General features: G+C 42.6%; 1 protein-coding gene across 2 annotated transcripts in view; it reads right to left on the minus strand.

Moving 5' to 3' along the window:
• Window positions 1-1259: 1259 nt before the first annotated feature.
• Window positions 1260-21517, minus strand: part of LOC118534161 (cytoplasmic polyadenylated homeobox-like protein 2) — a 41869-nt gene continuing 21611 nt past the window's right edge. For both annotated transcript variants that reach the window (XM_078077509.1, XM_078077510.1), the window contains 3 exons: window positions 11611-11975; window positions 5647-5849; window positions 1260-3686 (listed from right to left, as the gene is read on the minus strand). In XM_078077509.1, coding sequence (XP_077933635.1) covers window positions 2964-3686; window positions 5647-5849; window positions 11611-11716 — 1032 coding nt within the window. In that variant the 5' untranslated portion in view covers window positions 11717-11975 and the 3' untranslated portion in view covers window positions 1260-2963. The remainder of the gene's footprint in view (window positions 3687-5646; window positions 5850-11610; window positions 11976-21517) is intronic.

Genomic DNA, 21517 nt, shown 5'->3' on the forward strand with positions numbered 1-21517 from the left:
AAGAAGGGGATCCAATGGAGTACTTGTAAGTTGACAGAAATACCTGTGGTACTTCCTATAGGAATTCCTTGTGACCACATCTTAGCTGAGCCAGTAACACACACTTTAAGAGGTTCAATACTTTCTTCACCTGAACACTTGGCATACAGCAACCAGCCACCTGACCTTCACCTGTTCCGCGGCCAGAAGGGGTCTCAGAGCGCACAGAGGCCATTAAGGAGAGTTGCTGCGGTGACCAGGGACTATCCAAAGCCCTGCAGCAGGCTCCCCTCTGCCGCTGGCCAGGCCCCTGCCACCCTCCTGTTCCTCTCCAACCTCGGTTCCCCGCTGGAGCTGTTTGGGGAACAACCAGCCAGCCTCAAATCCTGACCTTGGACCTGCACAAAGTCCCGACTGCTTGGGCCGGGAGTGAGTCCCAACTCTCCCACCAAACGGAAAGGATGCTCTGACCTTCTTCCCACCAAGATCTGACTAGATCGCTAACCAGTAAATCCCAATTCGCACTCCAGAGGCAAAACTGGCTTCTTGCACCTAAGGCTTGCCCCACTTCAACAGGCGTTCACAGGAGGTGCCCGACAACCCAAGGGACCTGGACCTGACCCAGAACTTGACACTTCTGGTCCCCAGTTCTCAGGCACAGCAGTCAGAGAGTGACAAGACTCCCTGTGGAGTCCCCATGCTACACTCCACATGCCAGCTGGGTGTAATGTTCTTGCGGAAGCTCCAGCCTAGACTCCCACCCCAAACTTGCACCAGCTCCCGGTTGGACGCTGCAGTCGCACGCACGCACTCAGGTAGAGTCTGAGAGTGACAGCGGGGACCTCAGGGGAGCAGGTGCCTTCTGATGGCCCTGTGGGGAGCGGGGCTCCTCTGGGCCAGTCCACAGGGACATCAACCCACCCAAACCCGACTCCTAGCACCGTCCTCGGCCTGCGGAAATCCCGTCCACAGGGAAATACAGGACCCATACATACTACCTGGGTCTTTCCAAACCTCTGACAAAGAAAAAAATAGAAAGTATAAATATTAATTGTAAAATGCAAAATACATTACTACATATGCTCTAGGCATAAAGGGGATGTTTCCAATGACTTTAGGGCAATTAGATTTGAGAATTCAGGTGAGATGGATATATTTAGGGAAAAATTCAACTTGCCCAAAACAGCTCAAGGAGAAATGGTTGTCCTATAATCACTTAAAAACAGCATTAGTCCAAACTCTTCCTATAAAGAAAACATCAGACCAAACTGATTAGGACATTCATTTAATGAATAAATTTTTACATAAGATTTTAGATACTAGTAAGACTTGGCATACATAATTTATTCCAAAGCTATCTTAACATGATCTAAACCCCTAAACATAGTGTCAATAAAGAAAATTATTACAGGCCTTATTGATGCCATGATTAGCAACTAAAAAAAAAATATTAACAATTCTAATCCAGAAATACATAAGGATACCTCATGACCTAACTGGGTTATTCCAAGAACACAAAACATTCTTTTAATATAAGAAAAACCTATCTAAATCACTACATGAGCAGGTTACAGGATTAGAAATTGTATTATGGTAATTAATGAAAAAAGGGAATTAAAATTTTCACCAAAATCTGTAGAGGAGGAGGAAATAAACTGAGCCAATCAGAAGTAAAGGGACTCCTTTGGCAGAAATTGATAATACATAATATCATACTGAATGTGAAATGGGAAATGTAGACAATGATGCCACCCCTTGCTATTATAACTCAGTATATATAGGCTATGCTTCATAATGTAAAAGGTATTTTCTTTTCCTACTTGCCCTAATGCAACTTTCCATAATTCAGTGAACGTAAACCTAGTCCATGTTTTTGTTTTTGCTGCATATGTATGTGCATCAAAGAATAATCAATGTTATTTATTGCTGAAGCTCTTATTTTTATAAATGTCATATTATAAAATTTAGGCAACTTGATTTTTCACTGAACATTGTATACCAGAACTCTCAACTATATAGTTCTAGTCTATTATTTTGAATTATGCAGGATTATTACCTTACATGAGATTTATTTGGGAGCTCTGTTGTATAAGTACATGCAAGTTTCTTTAAAGGATACATCTGGTAGCAGGGGTGCCAAATATCCACAACTTCAATAGGAGTATCAACTAGGAATATTTCCTAGTGGCTGTGCAGAGTGACTAAGCAAATCATACTCATCGCACTTGCTATTTCCCCACCTACTCTCAATCTTATTTGTAGTAACAGATGGGAGATATTTGCAAAATGAAGTAGATCTATATGTCATACTGCCTTGGGAAGATGTAGGGGACACGCTTTATTCTGTAATTAGCAGGACACGATTTGGGTTAAAAATCTAAAGTATGTAAAACACATTATACAGTGTAGGAAAAAGCATACCAGACCGACAGAAAATGCTCCAAAATGCTTGAGAAATGATTCTGTATCCTAAAGCTCAAAATTAGGAAAATCATTTCAAAGCTGGACGTTCACAGACACCAGGCTATTCCTCAAAAACTCTGGTTAACAACATGGCATTTAGATGCTCAACTGGGTACTCTCAGATCTTGTGACATCTTGCTGTCCAAGAGCCTCTTTCTTTTGAAGCCCAAACTGCTATTCATTGACAGCTGTCTTCTCCATGTGTTTGTTGGTTTTATGCTCCAGACTCTAATCCAGCTTTTCTCCAAAGCACCATGAACTGCACAGCCAAGGGCCTGAGCCCTGGGGAATACTGCTGCCCTACCAGGAGGGATCATCAGCTCATGGAGCTTCCCTGAAGACAGCATTTATGCACAGGCTCTAGAGAGGCCTTTGCCTTGGGCTGCTGTGTGGATGACTGCGGGATGATAACCTATGGTTGTTTTTTTCTGAAGCTTAGAACCATTTTCTGAAGCCATATTCTTGGTCCTAGCGGTGGACCTTTGCAGACCCCTCATCCCAAAGCTGCTGCATTCTCTGGCTCACCCTGTGTTAGCAGAAACCTGACCACTACTAGTTTGAAAACACCCGCCCTGCTGTTGTGACTTAAGGGAGGAGCGCACCTGCTGCCCTAAATCCCCAGGATTCAGGTGCATGAGCAGCTGATCCTGGAACCCAATTTGTCTTGATCCTTCTGAAGCCGAGGTTGCTGTGGAGGACATCGAGTAGCCATTCTGCTGCTGTCCTTGATACAGTGAATAAGGACAGTAGGCCTGCTGCCGCTGCTGTCTCTCCCCCTGCTGACTATGAACTTGCTGCAGAATGAAGGCCCTCGCATTCCAGCTCTGCCCGGTCTCAGGCCCATACTTCTCGAAGTACTGCACGGAAGTCGAAGGATGAAGATAGATCGCTGATTCGTAGCTGTAAGATGAATAGTTGGCATACAGTCTATTCCCCATGTCACCCTGATACTCCGAAGCATAGCTCTGTTCCTTTTTAATGCCTGGGACCCCAGTGTCCCCTGAGCCATCCTGTTGATTGGGAACCCATTGTGTCTCAGGAGAGAAATAGCCCACTCCTCCTGGAAGAGCCTCCAGGGTAGAGGAGCAGGTCTGCTCAGGGGCCCAGATGGGAGATTCTGCCTGGGGGTTCCGGAGGCTTCCACGTGAATGACCCTGGATAGGGAACGCATGCAGTTTCCTAGCTGCAAATATTCTCTGTCTCTCTTTCAGTGGCAGGCGGGCTCTTTTGTTCTGGAACCAGTTCTAAGGAGAAAAGAGACTCATGATTGATCAAGTTGGCTTATTTGGTATCATTCCACAACACAGTTCCATAACGTGGGAGAGAATATAGTTAAGCTTTGTCATTACTTTTACTCAAGCTGCCACACCAGAATGAACTCGTGACTCAATGTATTCTAAATTATCTTTTGAAATTTGTTTTCAAAGGCTACACATAAGAGCCTGACTCATAACTTGACTGCATATTTTATGTGACCGTAAGTATTCTACTTAGCACCTCCAGTCTCCCATTTTTTTTCTCCCTAAAATGAAGACAGTTATACATGCCAACCACAATCCCTGGGACTTTGGGGGAGGCGGAAATGATACAATGCTTTCTTAGATAATCCATTCTAATAAGCCATGGTTTCTGTAGGTCAGTCATGTAGCATGGGTAATAGTGTTTGAGTGGGGGTCCTTTTGCCCATTTGCTCACTCCTGGAATCCCCTCTGTCTCCAAGCTCAGGAATGCTTTAGGCCATTAGTAGCGCTGAAGCTGGAAGGATCTCTGATCCACTCGTGATGATTGCTTAAAACAAAACTCTTATGCACAATGAACCTGACACCTCCAAATACTCATTCTTACAACTGTCCAACATAGATAATTTTACAGAAAGCAGAGTTGCAAGAGTCAGTTTGTCAGAGGTTATAGGGCCAGTTAGAAGATCATCTCGAGGACTCAACTGAAAAACAAGCTCACTTTCTCTAGTGTGACAACAGCCTCCTAGGATCCTCCCCCAAGCTGTGCTCACTTCCTGATCACATCATAGGCATTTTCTCTAAGCACATGCATCCTCAAGTCAACTCTATTTGACCACTCAATTCTTTCCTGGTTATAACCTTGTTCAGATTTTCTACTTATTTGTATGGAGTCACTGATTTGTATTTCCCTTACAATGTTTCCAGTTCATGAAACTTTTACAATAGAACATCATTACTTCCATAGTATTTGCCTATACTTTTACCCTCCAAACCAACCTAGATCTTCCTGTTGTCAAGCAACCAACAAATCAAGTGATTTATGGACAATAACATAAGAGAAATGATAATTTTCTTAACTGTGTGTATAAAAAAATATTGCAGTTCTAAAATTTCATACAGCTGATGATTCACCAACCATTTCCAAAATCATAGCTGAGATTCCCTGAACAAGGTATCAGTTCATGATGGGGCTCATGGCTGGCTCAGTCAGATGAGCATGTGACTCTTGATGTCAGAGTCATGAGTTAGCCCCATGTTGGGTGTAGAGCTTATTTAAATAAATAAAACTTAAAAAAAGATATTGGTTCATGCAACAATTCGTTGTGAAGCACCCACTAAAGCTGTGGGGTATTATGCCAAGTGGGGGGTGGGGGGCACTATCAAGACAAGTCCTTTCTCCTGTACTTCAGACCCATATACCCAACTGTTTACTTCCTATCTCCTCCTGGAGGTATAATTGGCAAACCAAATATCGTTGTGTCCAAAATGAAACTCTAGTGCCTCTGTCTGGCATAAAACCTCCATTCCCAGGCCTTCCCTATCTTAAAGGCAACTTCAATCTTCCATTTGCTTAAGCCAACATTTTGGAGCCTTCTTTATTGCATACGCAATGAGATAGAATGCAGAAATCTCTCAGCAAATGATCAGCCCCACCTTGAAAATAACACAAGTCTTTCCAGCTGTCTGTACTTCCACAACCAGTGGCCTGGTCCAAACCATCATTGTCCCGATTCTAGATAACTGCAGTATGTTCTTAACTGGTCTCTGCTTCCAGACTTTCCTCACAAGCATCAGATTTTTCCAAGAAACACAGAACATATTCATACCGACATTGAGATGAGTAAGAAAAGTGACCCAGATGTCAACACTTTGTCCCATGAAATGCTATTAAAGTTTTTCTTAATTCCTTTACATTCTCTATAGTCTACAAAAGATGTAGCAAAGCTTTGAATATTTCACTTACATCAATCGCATATATTTGACAATAGAGTCTTTCAGCCAGTTTTTTTCGAGTGATAAAATCAGGGTAAGGAATATCTTCAAATATGTGATTAAGTAGGCACAATTCATCCTTAGTAAATTTACGTCTGGGTTTTCCAATTACTTTTCTCCCTCTTGTTTCTTTTACTTTATTATGACCATCTTCATTTGGAGATCCTAAAAAACCTGTAAATGGAAAAACAAAAGCATTGGGGAATACTGATAGTATCTAGAGGAAAAATAAAAAGACAGTTCACTGGCTAACCATTCATAAAATAAAACTTTTATAAAGTAAAGCCCTAGGGCACCTGGGTGGCTCAGTTGTTAAGCATCTGCCTTTGGCTCTAGTCATGATCGCAGGGTCCTGGGATCAGCTTCAGCGGGAAGCCTGCTTCTCCCTCTCCCACTCCCCCTGCTTGTGTTTCCTCTCTCACTGTGTCTCTCTCTGTCAAATATATAAAATCTTAAAAAAAAAAAAAAAGTAAAGCCCTACCTCATACCTATTTGTAAGATTACTAATGGGTTAAAGGCCTATCTTTAAAATTATGAGAAAATGAGATTTATGAGCCAGGACATGGAAGGATTTCTTTAGCCTAACAAAGAATCATACACTACAGGGGAAAAGACAGATGAGAAAATGTTCAGCCTCATTAGTAATTGAAGAAATATAAAATAAGCCAGCTCACACCCATGTGATAACCCACAATATAGATGTATGGGGGTGGGGTGGGGGAAGGACAACAAAGATTAAAGAAAGTAGGAAATCTGCATCCATGTTGGTACACTTTGTTGAAAACTGTTCTAAGAGATAAGGAGGACCTTATATAATGATAAAGGGTCCATTCACCAAGGATATAAAACAATTTTAAATATTTATGAACCAAACTTCAGAGCTTCCAAATATATGTAGTGAACACTGACAAAAACTGAAGGAAGAAATAGGAAATACAATAATAACAGACTTCAATGTCCTAGTTTCAATAATGGATAAAAACAACCAAACAAAAGATCAATAAGGAAATAAGGGACTTAAACAACACTATAAGCTAGTCAGACATAATAAACAGATACAGAACACTGTAACAGCAGAATGTACGTTCTTCTCAAGTGCACCAGAAGCATTCTCTGGACTACATGTTAGACCACAAAGTAAGTCTTAAATTAAAGAATACTGAAGTCATACTCCTCCCCACCCCCAATCATAATGGAAAGAAACTAGAAATCAATAGCAGAGGGTAAACTGGAAAATCCACAAATCTGAAAATTAATCAACACTCAAACCACCACTGGGTTAAAGAAGTCACAGTGAAATTAGAAAATACCTTAAGACAAATGAAAAACATAACACCAAAATTTATGGGATGCAATGATAGCATTGCTAAAAGAGAAGTTTTAAATGTGCTTGTTTAGAGCTATAAAAGATCTGAAATCAACAATCTAACTGTATACCTCAAGGGACTAGAAGAACTAAATCCAAACTCAGAAGATAAAGGATCTAATGAAGATAAAAGCAGAGATTAAAAAATAGAAAAAAAATTGAAAAACAACAAAACAGTTGTTTTTTTGAAAGGATCAACAAAATTGATAAATCTTTCCCTAGATTAACTAAGAAAAAAATAAAATCAGAAATGAGGCCACTACAATGTCATAAACATAAAAATGATTACAAGAGAATACCATGAACAAATGTACACCAACAAATTGGATAACCTAGATGACATGGATAAACTTCTGGAAACACACAACCTACCAAGACTGAAAAACATCCTGAGACAATTAAAGAAGATGTAACAAATAAATAGATATATCTATGTTCATGGATTGGAAAACTAAATACTGGTAGAATGTCTATACTACCCAAAGTCATTTTTTTAAAGATTTTATTTATTTATTTGACAGAAGGAGTACATGAGAGAGCACCAGCAGGGGGAGCAACAGGCAGAGGGAGAGGGAGAAGCAGGCTCCCAGCTGAGCAGGGAGCCCGATGCGGGGCTCGATGCCAGAGCCCTGGGAATCATGACCTGAGCTGAAAGCAGACGCTTAACGGACTGAACCACCCAGGCGCCCCTACCCAAAGTGATTTACAGATTCAGTACAACCCCTATCAAAATTCCAATAGCATTTTTTGTGGAAATAGAAAAATTCAGCCTAAAATTCATTTGGCATCTCAGGAGATCCTAAAGAGCCAAAACAACCTTGAAAAAGAGCAATTTGGAGATCTCACACCTTCTGATTTCAAAACTTACGAAACTACAGTAATCGAATAAGTGTGGATGCTGGCATAAAGACAGAAAGGTAGACCAGTGGAATCGAATAGAGAGCCCAAAAATAAACCCTCACATATATGGTCAAATGATTCTTGACAAGGGTCCAGACCATTCAAGGGGAAGGGATAGTCTTTTCAACAAATAGGGTTGGAAAATTGGATATCCACATGCAAAAAAATGAACTTGGACCCTTACCTTACATCATATACAAAAACTCAAACAGATCAAAATCTCAACAGAACTAAAAAATAAAAAACTCCTAGAAGAAAATGGGGGCAAAATCTCATGACATTGGATTTGGCAATCCTTTCCTGGGATATCAAAAACACAGGCGACGGGGCGCCTGGGTGGCTCAGTCGTTAAGCGTCTGCCTTTGGCTCAGGTCATAATCCCAGGATCCTGGGATCGAGCCCCGCATCGGGCTCCCTGCTCCACGGGAAGCCTGCTTCTCCCTCTCCCACTCCCCCTGCTTCTGTTCCCTCTCTCACTGTGTCTCTCTCTGTCAAATAAATAAAATCTTAAAAAACAAAACAAAACAAAAAAAAACACAGGCGACAAGAGGGGGAAAAAAAATCAGACTACATCAAAAATTTAAATTATGTATCGAAAGACACAGTCAAGAAATTGAAAAGGCAACCTAAGGAATGGGAGAAAATATCTGCATATCATATCTAATAAAGGGTTAATATCCAGAATATATAAAGAACTCCTACAACTCAAGATTAAAACAAACGGGATTTAAATGGGCAAAGGACTTGAATAAATATTTCTCCAAAGATACACAAATGGCTACAAGCATATGAAAAGATGTTTAATTTTACTAATCATTAGGGAAACATAAATCAAAACCTTAAAAGAAAACTTCCATCATAGTTTGTCTCTGCCCGACATGTGTCCTTTATTTTTTTTTTTTAAGGATTTATTTATTTAAGAGAGAGAGCGCACGCAGGGGGAGGGGCAGAGGAAGAGGGAGACAAGCAGACTCCCCACTGAGCAGGGAGCCCAAGGCGGGGCTGGTTCCCAGGACTCTTGAGACCATGACCTGAGCCAAAATCAAGAGCCAGAGGCTTAACCCACTGAGCCACCCTGGCGCCCCCAATACGTGTCCTTTAAACAGTTGAGCATCGTCTCTACTTTCTACCAGCCCCAGGTTTGTGCTTCTGACTTTCTGAACTCACCGGAAAGTTCCTTTTTTCTTCCTTCTCACCTTGTTTCTCCTTTCCCAGGTGAAGACACAGCACACGTATCAAGAGCAGGGCTAATTCTCGGAGAAGCCATTGGCATTTGGGGTGAGTGCTTTCTGAAAAACTCTCATACACTCGTACATGGACTCACTGTCTCCCTCCAAGGTTGACAGTAGCTCCCTCCAGTCAGAAAGATAACAGAAAACTGCCCCCACACATATCCAAATATTGGCTCTAGGGACTCCAGCCCTTCCTAAATGCTGCCGGATGAGTTAACAGACCTCTTTTGAGTCTCCATTTCTCCACCTAACAGGGTCTAAGCGGATCTATAGCATGGAGCCATGAAAAAAAATGAATGAATAAATCCCAGCTCATACTAAGAACACAGTAACTGTTGGCTCTTACCCCTTTTCTCCCAGAAACTCATAGAGACTATAGGGGAACGGTGACCATGTTGCATTCCAGACCACCCGTAACCCAGAGCCAAAGATGATAGCTAACTGGATCCAGGAGAGGGAGGAAGGCCACAACAGAGCATTCTGGAGGCTGATTCCTAGCCCTAGGTCTCCATCCATAGCAACACAGCAATGTCAAAGACCCAGGCTTCCCTAACCTGGTCTGAAATAATCCCAAAATGACCTACAAAGAACTACAGATTGCTTAGAGAGAAAAATTACCCTGGAATTTCCAAATCCAACCTTCTTCATTAAGAGCCCCTCCCTACTTTGCAAGTGAAGAGACAGATTCAGAGTCAGTCTGCAGGGAAGGAATTGCCCAGCGAGAACAGCTCACAACCTGCGTATCACACTCAGATACTTCCACTTGTGGGAGTGAAGATTAGATTAGCTGCTACAGGGGAAAAAAAAAAAAATCCAGTGGACAAGGCAGGTCTTGAAAACACTAATAATGGTAATTTTCTTCCTGTTTACCATAAGTGTTTCCTCAGAGAATATTAAGAAAGGAGGGCAGTACGGAGTCACCCCCTGCACAAAGTGGAAGCTAATGAACACCCAGCAATGTTGTTAATCTCATCTGTGCTGAGCCCAATCCTACAAATCAATAAAAAGGGCCTGAAGGGAAGTAGGGAAAGAAGCCCCCATTTTTTGTTTTGTTTTTGTTTTTTGTAAAATCCATCTCTCTGGGCCAAACCTTTCCTATTTTTGTGTGACCATGAGCATATCATTTCACCCCTCAAGACAGTGCTCCCCCAAGAATTATTTGCTCCCAGTGTCATAATTCCTATTTAGGAATCCTTTTACCTTGGGAAGTAACAGAAGTTGGAAGACAGTAAGTGCGTTGCCCAAGGGCATGAGCAAAAAGAGGCAGAAGCTGAAGGTCAAATCTAGCCTTCAGGCCAGACACACAGTGCGGTTCCTTAACTCCCAGGGCCTCAGATAAGGAAGGAGGCGGATGAATTCCCACAACATTAACCCCATGCAAGTTGGCCTGAGCCCAAAGGACAACTTCCTTCATGGGAAACAAAGTAGTTGAGCTCTGGAAGTTTTATTTAAATCTTTGATCCTTGGCTGGGAGTAAGAGGCTGGTCCAAAGTAAAAGGAAGCACTGTATTTAAAAAACTCTACCTTCCCCCACAAACTTCAATATATACCACTTTCCTACCCATTGCCCTTGAGAAGTGTCAAAGTTCTCCAGCTTGAGGGCTTCTTCAGAGGTTCAGGGGAGCGCACCTACTTGTATACACTTCACCGAAGAAGGAAGGGTCCTCCTCTATGGGGGAAGGTTGACCTCTTTTGAATGCACAGCTTAAGGAGAAACGCACATGGAGTGGGGACACACACCTAGCCAACCAGATCAGCCAAGAATCAACCCTGGTGTCAACGGGGTGAGAGATGTCACAGCCAGATCAACCTCACATCCACAGATCTCCCTCTTGAGCCACTGGTTGTGAACAGACTCCAAGTTCTGTAGGGTTTGGGAACACACAACACTAACAAGGGAGCAAGACAGCACTCTGTTCACGGCAAAATGGCACTCAGGGTCTTTGCTTAGGGAGACCAGCTGGAGATGGCCAAGATGGGGGGGAAGGGGGTTGGTAGATCTGGTTTGAGATTTTACTGCATCCCCTATCCCCTCCCACTCACCATCAATCTATATAAAGACTTCCCAGCATCTCTGAAAAGCAAATGTGCACATTTATTAAAAATAAAAACTCAGTGGGACACCTGGGTGGCTCAGTCGGTTAAGCGTCTGCCTTCGGCTCAGGTCATTATCTCGGGGTCCTGGGATCGAGTTCCACATCGGGCTCCCTGATCCATGGGGAGCCTGCTTCTCCCTCTCCCTCTGCCCCTCTCCCTCTGCCTGCTGCTCCCCCTGCTTGTGCACGCGCTCACTCGCTCGCTGGCAAATAAAAAAAAAAAAAAAAAACAGTAATAATGAGTGAAAAAAGTAATAGAAACTCAGTAAAAGTTGCAAGCAAACAGACATTCTTTTGTATCATCTCAGACCCTTAGGAGCAGGGCTCTGGAGTCCACCTACCTGTGCTCTGAGGCTGATGGCCCACGGGGCAGTGCTGAAGGCTACGGTCCTCCCAGGCCATACTCTGCATCTTTGGCTGCTCTCCGGACGCTGGGCTGAAGGCCATTTCTAGAGCAGTTTCACAGAGGGCTTCACATCCTAAAGGCACTGCTGCTGGGCCACCATTGCTTGGGGATCACTCTGATGCAGAGTTTTGCCGCTGAGACAGGGATGGTGATGGGACCAGTGGACTCCTGGGTCCACCAATCCGTAGTTGAGTGGCCTCTGACAGAGGACTCACATCTCACTCACTAGCGTACCACCCAAAAGACACAAGGCACAGCTGAACAGACCACAGAGCCTTCTTGCCTCACTTAAGGGTTCATCTAGAAAAAGAAATCAAAAGTCAAGATCCCCTGTATTTTCTGAATCTACTTTCTCAAAGAACGGGAGTGTCAAGTCTCTTCCATATCCCAAGCTTGCGAAGTTCCAAATGATTTCTGAACTTCACAGAACATCGAGTCCTTTGTGAAGTAGGAAAAACTAAAATCCCAGGGCCACTTTCATTCTTCCAGGCTAGCTCTTTTGGTTTGGGAAATTTTTTTAAAACTTTGTATCCCGTTAACTGGTTGCCATCCATGAAAATTAAGAGAGAGAAGAGTATGATGACCCCGGCAATCCCACCGCTCAACTCTGCTGTCCAGCAACATGGCCCATCTTATTTCATGAAGCCACCCGTTCCACTCATCTCAACAGCCCCTCCAAATTCTGAAGTGAATCCTACACGTATTGTTTCACCCCGAAACACTTCCGTATATCTAAAATATAAGAAATCTTTTTCTAAGGCCAGTTCCTTATTGTCTGTTATTTATTAAGGTTGGGTCTACTTTTTCTAAATCCCACCCCCAAGTTTTATTGGGATATAATTGACAAGAAATCCCTTTTATGTAACCAAAGGTGCATTTTTAAATTACCCGAGCCTCTCTGAAAGTCCTACTGCCCAAATCTAGTGTACAGCAACCAGTCACACATGCGACCTGAGCTGTCCCCAGCCTCTAGGCCTGCACTTTTCAAAAAATGAAAGCTCAAAGCCCTACAAAACACTAGAACATCAAGTAGGCTGCCTCCCCCCCCCCCCCACAGCAACTCACCCTTAGGAGCCTCCTTGAGCCTCCTGCCCAGAGTCTTTCCGAGTGATAAAGCGACGAGCGTCCGAGCAGCAGTAATATACCCCCGAGGTGCCCACCCTAGACCCACCTTACACAGAACCCTGGATCGCCCCGCCCCAGACACACCTCTTGATCACATCACCTTTTCAAAACCTAATTTCCATTCTTTAAGCACCACTGAAGCTAATTTTATTTAATCCCCATAATACCCTGACAAAATAGGTATTATTTTTTCCCCACTTAGACTTGAGGACATTGGGGGCAAAGAGGTTCAGACCACAGAGTGAGCCTCTGGCAGGAGCAGTCTGACCTCTGACCTCATGTTTGTCACCATCACCCGATTATGTGACAGACTGCTGACCACCAGTGGACGGTAGCTTCCTATGGTTCACAGATGATCCACAGTGCTTGATATGTCCCTGACGAAGCCCTACTGGGTGAGACTGGAGGCAGGAGAGACCAGAGATTAATACTGAATAAGGATGATGGGCATTAGATCACTGGCTAATTCCTCTTATCCCTTAGACAGTCCTTTTTTTTTAGAATGATTTTTTTTTTAAGATTTTATTTATTTATTTGACAGAGAGAGACACAGCGAGAGAGGGAACATAAGCAGGGGGAGTGGAAGAGGGAGAAGCGGGCTTCCCGCTGAGCAGGGAGCCCGATGTGGGGCTCGATCCCAGGACCCCGGGATCATGACCTGAGCCGAAGACAGACGCTGAACAACTGAGCCACCCAGGCGGCCCCCGCCCTTAGACAGTCCTTTGATATAACTGAAACACCCATTTTACAGATGAGGAAACTGCAGGTCACTGGCATTTTCTACACAACTGTAGGACTTTCCCAAATGTGTGGGAGAAAGTTTTTTTTAACGCTCCAGGTGTGGAAAACACAACATCTGTTTGACAGCTGTTTCAGATTATTTTGTCAGAATTCAGAGGGGTCCACATGTTCCCCCATCTATTTAACCAAACTACAAATCTATGTGGCAGGCCCAAAGCACAGATTTTTCATACATTAACTTAAATTGTAGCAGCCCAATGGGGATAGATACTACTTATACCCAATATACATTTGAGGACACTGAAGCACAGAGAGGTCAAACTCTAAAAACAGGAAAATGCCTAGAGAAACATAAAGTAGATGAAAGTAAGGGTTTTAACTGGGCAAGTTAAGAGGCACCTGGTTGGCTCAGTCAGTAGAACATGCGACTCTTGACCTCAGGGTGATGAGTTCAAGCCTCACGCTCGGCAGTTCGGCATAGAGCTTAGTTTAAAAAAAAAAAAAAAATTACTTGGTATTGACTGGGCAAGTTAATGGCTGAAGTGGAACAGGAGCCCAATGTTCCTGACTTGATCCCAGTGTAGATCATGCCTCACCAACCAAAGGGAAGAAAAAGCATGAGGACACACAGACTCGAAGGGCAGATGAAATCATGGGAGGTCACGTCAGTGAGTTATGGCTGTAGATGGGTCGTCTGCTGGCTGCTGGGGTCAGAGGCATTGACAGTTCCGCCGGTCTGTTGGGGCAGTAAGCAGGGGCTCTGAGGTAGTTGAGGGGAATATCTGGGAAGCAGGAAGGGTTGGAGGAGATGGAGACTAAGAGAGCAGAGCAAACCAAAATAAGGTTGCACCTAAACTGATTTCTTTGGCCTTCTTTTTTTTTCTTCCCAGTAATTCAAAATTCAGATCAAAAATGTTTTTGTTTTATATTTTCTCTCAGTACCTTGCATTCACAGGTGTCCCCTCCCTGAAGCTGCTTCCCCGAAGCATTTTTACCAGACACCTCACTTCCTTACATTACTTGCCTTACATTCTTCCTCACCTCCAGTCCACCTCGCTTCTGTTCCCACTCTATTTTTGGACGTCACTGGCAAAGGTCAACAAGTCAGCCCTTAAATTACCCAGTCTTATGGTTAATCTTCCTCCCTAAGTCATCAAACATTGTTGGCCAATCTTTTTTTCTTTTTCTTGAAAACTCTCTTACTTCAGATTCTTTATAATAAGCTTGGCTTCAAGGGATATCCACTGAGTCCTTTGAACTTTTTTTTTTATAAAGATTTTTATTTATTTATTTGACAGAGAGAGACACAGCGAGAGAGGGAACACAAGCGGGGGGAGTGGGAGAGGGAGAAGCAGGCTTCCCGCGGAGCGGGGAGCCCGATATGGAGCTCGATCCCAGGACCCTGGATCATGACCTGAGCCAAAGGCAGACGCTTAACGACTGAGCCACCCAGGTGCCCCTCCTTTGAACTTTTTAAAAATACCCCATAACAATAAGAGCCCAACACACACCAGGTCCTGTGCATCGAGGCCCGTGATATGGCTGTGAACTGCACAAATACAGTCTCTGTGCTCAGAAAACCAGCATTTGGGTGAACTTTTAATACTTAACTCCCAATTATCACCTGCAAGGAAATGTCAGAACTTACTAGAATGCCTAACAGGGACTTTCATGACCTGGCCACTACTTCTTTCAGCCTGGCCTTTGAGAGTCCATGGCCTCCTGCAAACTCTTAGCTCCAACCAGGCCAGACCATTTACAGCTACTGTGATAGTCTCTGCCTTTCCTGGCCTATAGATCTGCCTCCTGAGCTATGAAAATAAGTTTCAGGCAACTTTAAAAGAAAATAACCAAGGGCACCTGTTGCCTCCGTCTGTTGAGTATCCAATTCTTGATTTTGGCTCAGGTCATGATCTCATGGGTCTCGGGATGGAGCCCCACATCGGCTCTGTGCTCAGCAGGGAGTCTCTTTGGAATTCTCTCTCTCCCTCTGCCCCTTCCCCTCTGTTCTCGCTCTCTCTCTAAAATCAATCAATCAATCAATCTTTTTTTAAAAAGCTAAACTTAAATGCCCAATTATATGGTTAGTCCTCAGTTTGCTTACTTCAAAGATGCAAGATTTTCCTTCTACACAGATATTTGAAAGAGTATTTTACTCATTCATTTATGCCATACAGATTTCTGAGCCCCTACCCTGTGCCACAATCTTTCTATGCAGAGATTAGTAACAATGTATTCATTATATCCAAGTCTGGGTCATTTTTTCTTTGGTTTTTTTTGTTTGTTTGTTTGTTTGTTTTTACAAGGACATTACATTTGCCCCTAGGTGAACCCTTTTCTTTTTCTTTCTCAACATACATGCTCAAAGGGAAATTATTAGGTATTTTCACTTCCTTCCATCCCCTACCCCATACTGAAATATTGGTTGCTCACGAGAAGTTGATTTCTGTGAAATTGTAAGCAATGTGCAACAGTATTCCACAAGAAAGAGTAAAGTTATTTACACAGGCCTGAGGCTACCTGCAAGGGTTAACCAGCCCTGGAAATCAACACCTGGATTTGTGGGATAAAAATAAAGGTTTGCGGGGCACCTGGGTGGCTCAGTCGGTTAAGTGCCTGCCTTTGGCTCAGGTCATGGTCTCAGGGTCCTGGGATCAAGTCCTGCATCAGACTCCCTGCTCACAGGGGAGTCCGCTTCTCCCTCTCCCTCTGCCTGCTCGTGATCTCTCTCTCTCATTCTCTCTCTCTCAAATAAATAAATCTTTAAAAAAATAATAACTTCCCTATTGAAGTATTAAAGCCACACTCCATAAATTTGGTGAATTTGGCAAATTGGCTTTGGGCATATTGGGTCTTGTTGACTTTATGTAAATTGCCCATTCAATGTATTGCATTTTCTCAAACTGAATTTTAGGCATTTGCTCACTTCTTCCTCCCACAACACAGCACTTAGTTCACTGACGTTTAGTTCACTGACGTTTAACAACAGTAAGAACAACCAGAAAACATTTATTGAATTTTTACTTTATGCCACCTCTAAACTAACGACTTCCAAAATCAGAGTCCCGGGGCGCCTGAGTGGCTCAGTTGGTTAAGCGTCTGCCTTCGGCTCAGGTCATGATCCCAGGGTCCTGGGATCGAGCCCCGCATCCGGCTCCCTACTCCGCGGGAAGCCTGCTTCTCCCTCTCCCACTCACCCCCTTTGTGTTCCCTCTCTCGCTGTCTCTCTCTCTCTGTCGAATAAATAAATAAAATCTTTAAAAAAAAAAAAATCAGAGTCCCTGTAATGAGCACTGGGTATTATATAAGACTGATCAATCACTGACCTCTACCTCTGAAACCAATAATAACGTTATATGTTAATTAATTGAATTTAAATTTAAAAAATAATGCATCAATATTAATTCATTAATTTTAATGAGTGGACCATACAAATGTAAGATATTAATAATAGGGGAACTATGTATGAAGGTGGAGGATGTGGGGTGAATATATAAAACTCTAAGAAATATCTGCTCAGCTCTTCTACAAATCTAAAATGGAATTTGAATAAAGAGATAATAAATAATAAAAAAATAAAATAAAATTTAAAACACTGAAAGAATAAAAATAAATAAATAAATAAATAAATATTTGAAAAAAAAATAAAAAATCAGAGTCCCATAGGCCAAGATCCTGCACAAAATCAAATCAGCAGCAATCATCAGCATCCTTTGAAGATTTGTAGGAAGGACAAACACACCCTCCTTCCCCCCACCCCCCACCCAGCTTCACCACACCCTACTGCATTATCTCTGCCCCCTTCATTCATTTGTTAATTTATGGCCCGAGGACATCTCTGTTTGCAACCCCTGAAAGTACGATATCAAATTTTAAGGTCAAAATGGTCAGTTGGTATTAAAAGGTTAAGTTATGGGGCCTCAATTAAGTCTTTATTGATTTGCCTGTCATCAGAGCACTACACTGTCCCCACCTGGACTGCATTTGTCTTGTTCACCATTGTATCCAGGGCCTAGCACTGTGCTCGACACCAAACGGGTCTTCAGAAATATTTACTGACTATTTGAATGAATGATGGAACCTTTTCTCCATCCCCATTATGCTACTTTACCTTTCAACTTCCCTGATTCCCCTGCTTCCAATTTTACTTCCATCCAATGTATACCATTTTCACTCCACTGATCTAAAAAAAAAAAAAAATCTTCACAGATTTATCTTGCCAAAGGGCTCAAAATTCCTCAGTTTGACACCTAATGCCATTGATGATCAGGACCCTACCTGCCTTTCCAGACTTACCTTCCTTCACTCAACTTCACAATGTTCCTTCTTGCAACAACAAACTGCTTCTAATTCTCAGGACACACAATGCTCTATCTAGATCCCAAATGTTCAGATTCCCCTCCCGATGGTAATCCTAGGAGACTATGGGGGATGTTGCTTTATCAGCCCATGCTCACCCATCTCACCACACTCCCTGGGATACTATTGTCTCTGTACTTCATGATACTGCAGTATTTGTGTATTTGTGTAGGGAGGAGAGTAGAGTTTAAAAAGAGAATTTCCCCAAATAGATAACCAGTCATCCTAATTTAATGAATAGTCCATTTTTTTCCTCCTTAATTTTAAATGTTACCTTTAACATAAAGTAAACGGTTTGATATATGTCAGAGCTATCTCTGAAGTATCACTTTCCATTGATTTGATTTGGGTTTCAAATATCAGATGTTCTAGATTATTATAGTTCTTTTTAGTGTATCTTAATACCTGGTAGGCCAATCTTATGGGAAAAAATAGTATCTTATTGAGCTTTATTTTGCACATCCCCATTGCCATTAAGGTTGAGCATCTTTTCATGTTTCTTGGCCATTCAAGTTTTCTCTTTTAAGGATGTCTGATTCATGCCCTTTACTCATTTGTTGATGATATATATTGAAGCATTGCTTCTTCCAAGTTTTTCAGATTTATGGCGCCACTCATAAGAATGAAGTTTTTAATTTAGTTGCAGTTAAAATTTCTATCTTTCCCTCTATGGTTTTTAATATTTTGCTAATAAGTTTCTTTCCTTTCTCTCAAAGGTTGTCAAACTCTTTTCCCATATTTTCTTTTTTTTAATAATTTTTTAAAGGATTTTTATTTATTTATTTATTGAGAGAGAGAGAGAGAGGATGAGAGGCAGGAGGGTCAGAGGGAGAAGAGGCTCCCCGCAGGGAGCCCGATGCAGGACTTGATCCCAGGATCATGACCTGAGCCGAAGACAGTCGCTCAACCAACTGAGCCACCCAGGCGCCCTCCCATATTTTCTTCAATGTGTAGGTACTAGTCCATCCAAAGGAGAGAGAAAGTATAAAGGGTGAGAGATTTCTTTGCCAACCCAGAGGGGATGGCAACATAGGACAAGTGGAGGATGAAGACTTTAGCTACCCATGTCACATGTGAAGGGGGTGAGTTAGAAAAGACAAAATCCTTTTGAATCTCCTCCTGACATCTCCAGTTGACTGTGGGTTCTTAATGGATTGACATAAACTACTCACATTTGACTGAAGCTCTCCTGGTACCTTTATCTGGATTCCTTATGTGGCATGATAGTCTAATGGTAGGGCCCTTCGGTCATGGCTGTACCACTCTTCCCCACCATAATCAGGGGTGTGGGGAGGGGAGGCACAGGGCACTTAGTAACTTGCTGGGCTCAGACCATGGAGGTGGAAGATATGAAGTTAAAACCTAGCTTCCTTTGACCCTAGCCATTTTGCCTCTTCAACAACTTCTATCGTAACATGAGTTATTTCTCCTGTATCTCCCTCACTGCAAATTTAACACCAGGAGAGAAATACTGAAAAACAATAGAAAAACAATAGCCTAAAATGAGGGAAGTTCTTGAAAACTTTTGGTAAGGTTAGGGTTTGGTGAGAACTGTACTTTGTAGAGAACTGTAGGTCGAATTTGATAGAGGGAGTGCATGTGGGGGGGGAAGTGGTGGTGATGTAGGAAATGGATGGGGTCCAGAGCCGAAGGGCAATAAAGAATTCTTGAGACATGTTCAGTGCAAAATATGGTTTTATTAAAGAACAAGGACAGGGGGCGCCTGGGTGGCTCAGTTGGTTAAGCGACTGCCTTCGGCTCAGGTCGTGATCCTGGAGTCCCGGGATCGAGTCCCACATCGGGCTCGCTGCTCGGCAGGGAGTCTGCTTCTCCCTCTGACCCTCCTCCCTCTCATGCTCTCTGTCTCTCATTCTCTCTCTCTCAAATAAATAAATAAAATCTTTAAAAAAAAAAAAATAATAAAGAACAAGGACAGGACCTGTGGGCAGAAAGAGCTGCATTGGAATCAAGAGGGTGGGCCATTATATACCTTCAAGTTGGGAGGGGGTTAGGGACAGCACAAGCCTCCAAGGTATTTTGGAAAGGTTTTCAGGACCCTGAGGGGGCTAGCTATTATTAGGGAAAGGTCATTTATTACTATTTAGTAAAAACTCTGTCATGAGACCCTTCAGATATATATCAGTGGGTCCTATGCTTGGAGGATAATTGTTAACCTGTATCTTGGGGGACAGAGATAAAGAAGTTTCCAAAGGAATTTTTGTATGTTAAAGTAGACTCACAGGATCCTGAGGTCAGGCTAAGATTTGCCCTTAGCAAAGTATCAAGATGGAGGCAGCTGAGTCCCTAGGGGAATGTCCCTCTGCCTGTTTCAACGACTTGTCAGTGGGCTGTAAGTAGTGAGGAAATTCAATAATTTCTCTTCTGCCTTTGTTTCCCACATCAGTAGAACACAGGAAGGAATGACCCAAGGAGGACAGAAATTAAGCCATGGTTTAATCCAAAAGGATGAGAAGTAATGTTAATCAATAGAACTCTTGGCAGCTGACTAGATATGAAGGCAACCAAAGAGAGGGAGTCTGGGTTCCTCAAAGAAGGAAATCAGGGGCGCCTGGGTGGCTCAGTCGTTGGGCGTCTGCCTTCGGCTCAGGTCACGATCCCAGAGTCCTGGGATCGAGTCCCACATCGGGCTCCCTGCTCCGCGGGAAGCCTGCTTCTCCCTCTGTCGCTCCCTGCCACTCTGCCTGCTTGTGATTCCTCTCTCTCTCTCTGTGTCAAATAAATAAATAAAATCTTTAAAAAAAAAAAAAAAAAAAAAAAGAAGGAAATCAATGTTAACATAATCAGGGCAGCCTTGGTGAGGACTGACTCTGTGGATAAAAGTGGACTTGTCTTTGAAGTGTGGGTGTGACACCTCGTAAAGATGACCAGCAGGAAAGTGGGGGGAGGGTAAGGCTGGAGACATTGTTTTAGTCATCCAGATGGAGGCAAAAATTGAATCTCAAAGGTACTACAAATACAGAGAGAAGATCATAGGAAAAACCTGTATCTAGGGGACAAAAAGTAAAAGGAAAGCTGAGAAAGCAGAGGTATTTAGAGAGAGACAAGAACCAATAAGTTGGTGTGATGAGAAGAAATTAGGACTAAGAAAAACTGTTTAGGACTGGTAACCCAAATACTGACAGGCACTATGGTTTATCTGGGAAATGGACAGTGTCACCTATTCTGGTATTAATTCTTTAATACATAGCCCAGGGATGCCTGAGAGGATCAGTCAGTTAAGTGCCTGCCTTCAGCTCAGGTCATGATCCCAGGTTCCTGGGACAGAATCCCACATCGGGCTCCCTGCTCAGTGGGGAGCCTTCTTCTCCCTCTGCCTGCTTGTGCTCTCTCTCTCTGACAAATAAATAAAATTGTTAGAAAGAAAGAAGGAAGGAAGGAAAGAAAGAAAGAAAAAGAAAGAAAGAAAGAAAGAAAGAAAGAAAGAAAGAAAGAAAGAAAGAAAAAGAAAGAAAGAAAGAAAGAAAAAGAAAGAAAGAAAGAAAGAAAAAGAAAGAAAGAAAGAAAGAAAGAAAAAGAAAGAAAGAAAGAAAGAAAGAAAGAAAGAAAGAAAGAAAGAAAGAAAGAAAGAAAAAGAAAGGCTGGAGTTAAAAGCAAAT

The sequence above is a fragment of the Halichoerus grypus genome, chromosome 7 (assembly GCF_964656455.1).
Source record: "Halichoerus grypus chromosome 7, mHalGry1.hap1.1, whole genome shotgun sequence".
Taxonomy (NCBI): domain Eukaryota; kingdom Metazoa; phylum Chordata; class Mammalia; order Carnivora; family Phocidae; genus Halichoerus; species Halichoerus grypus.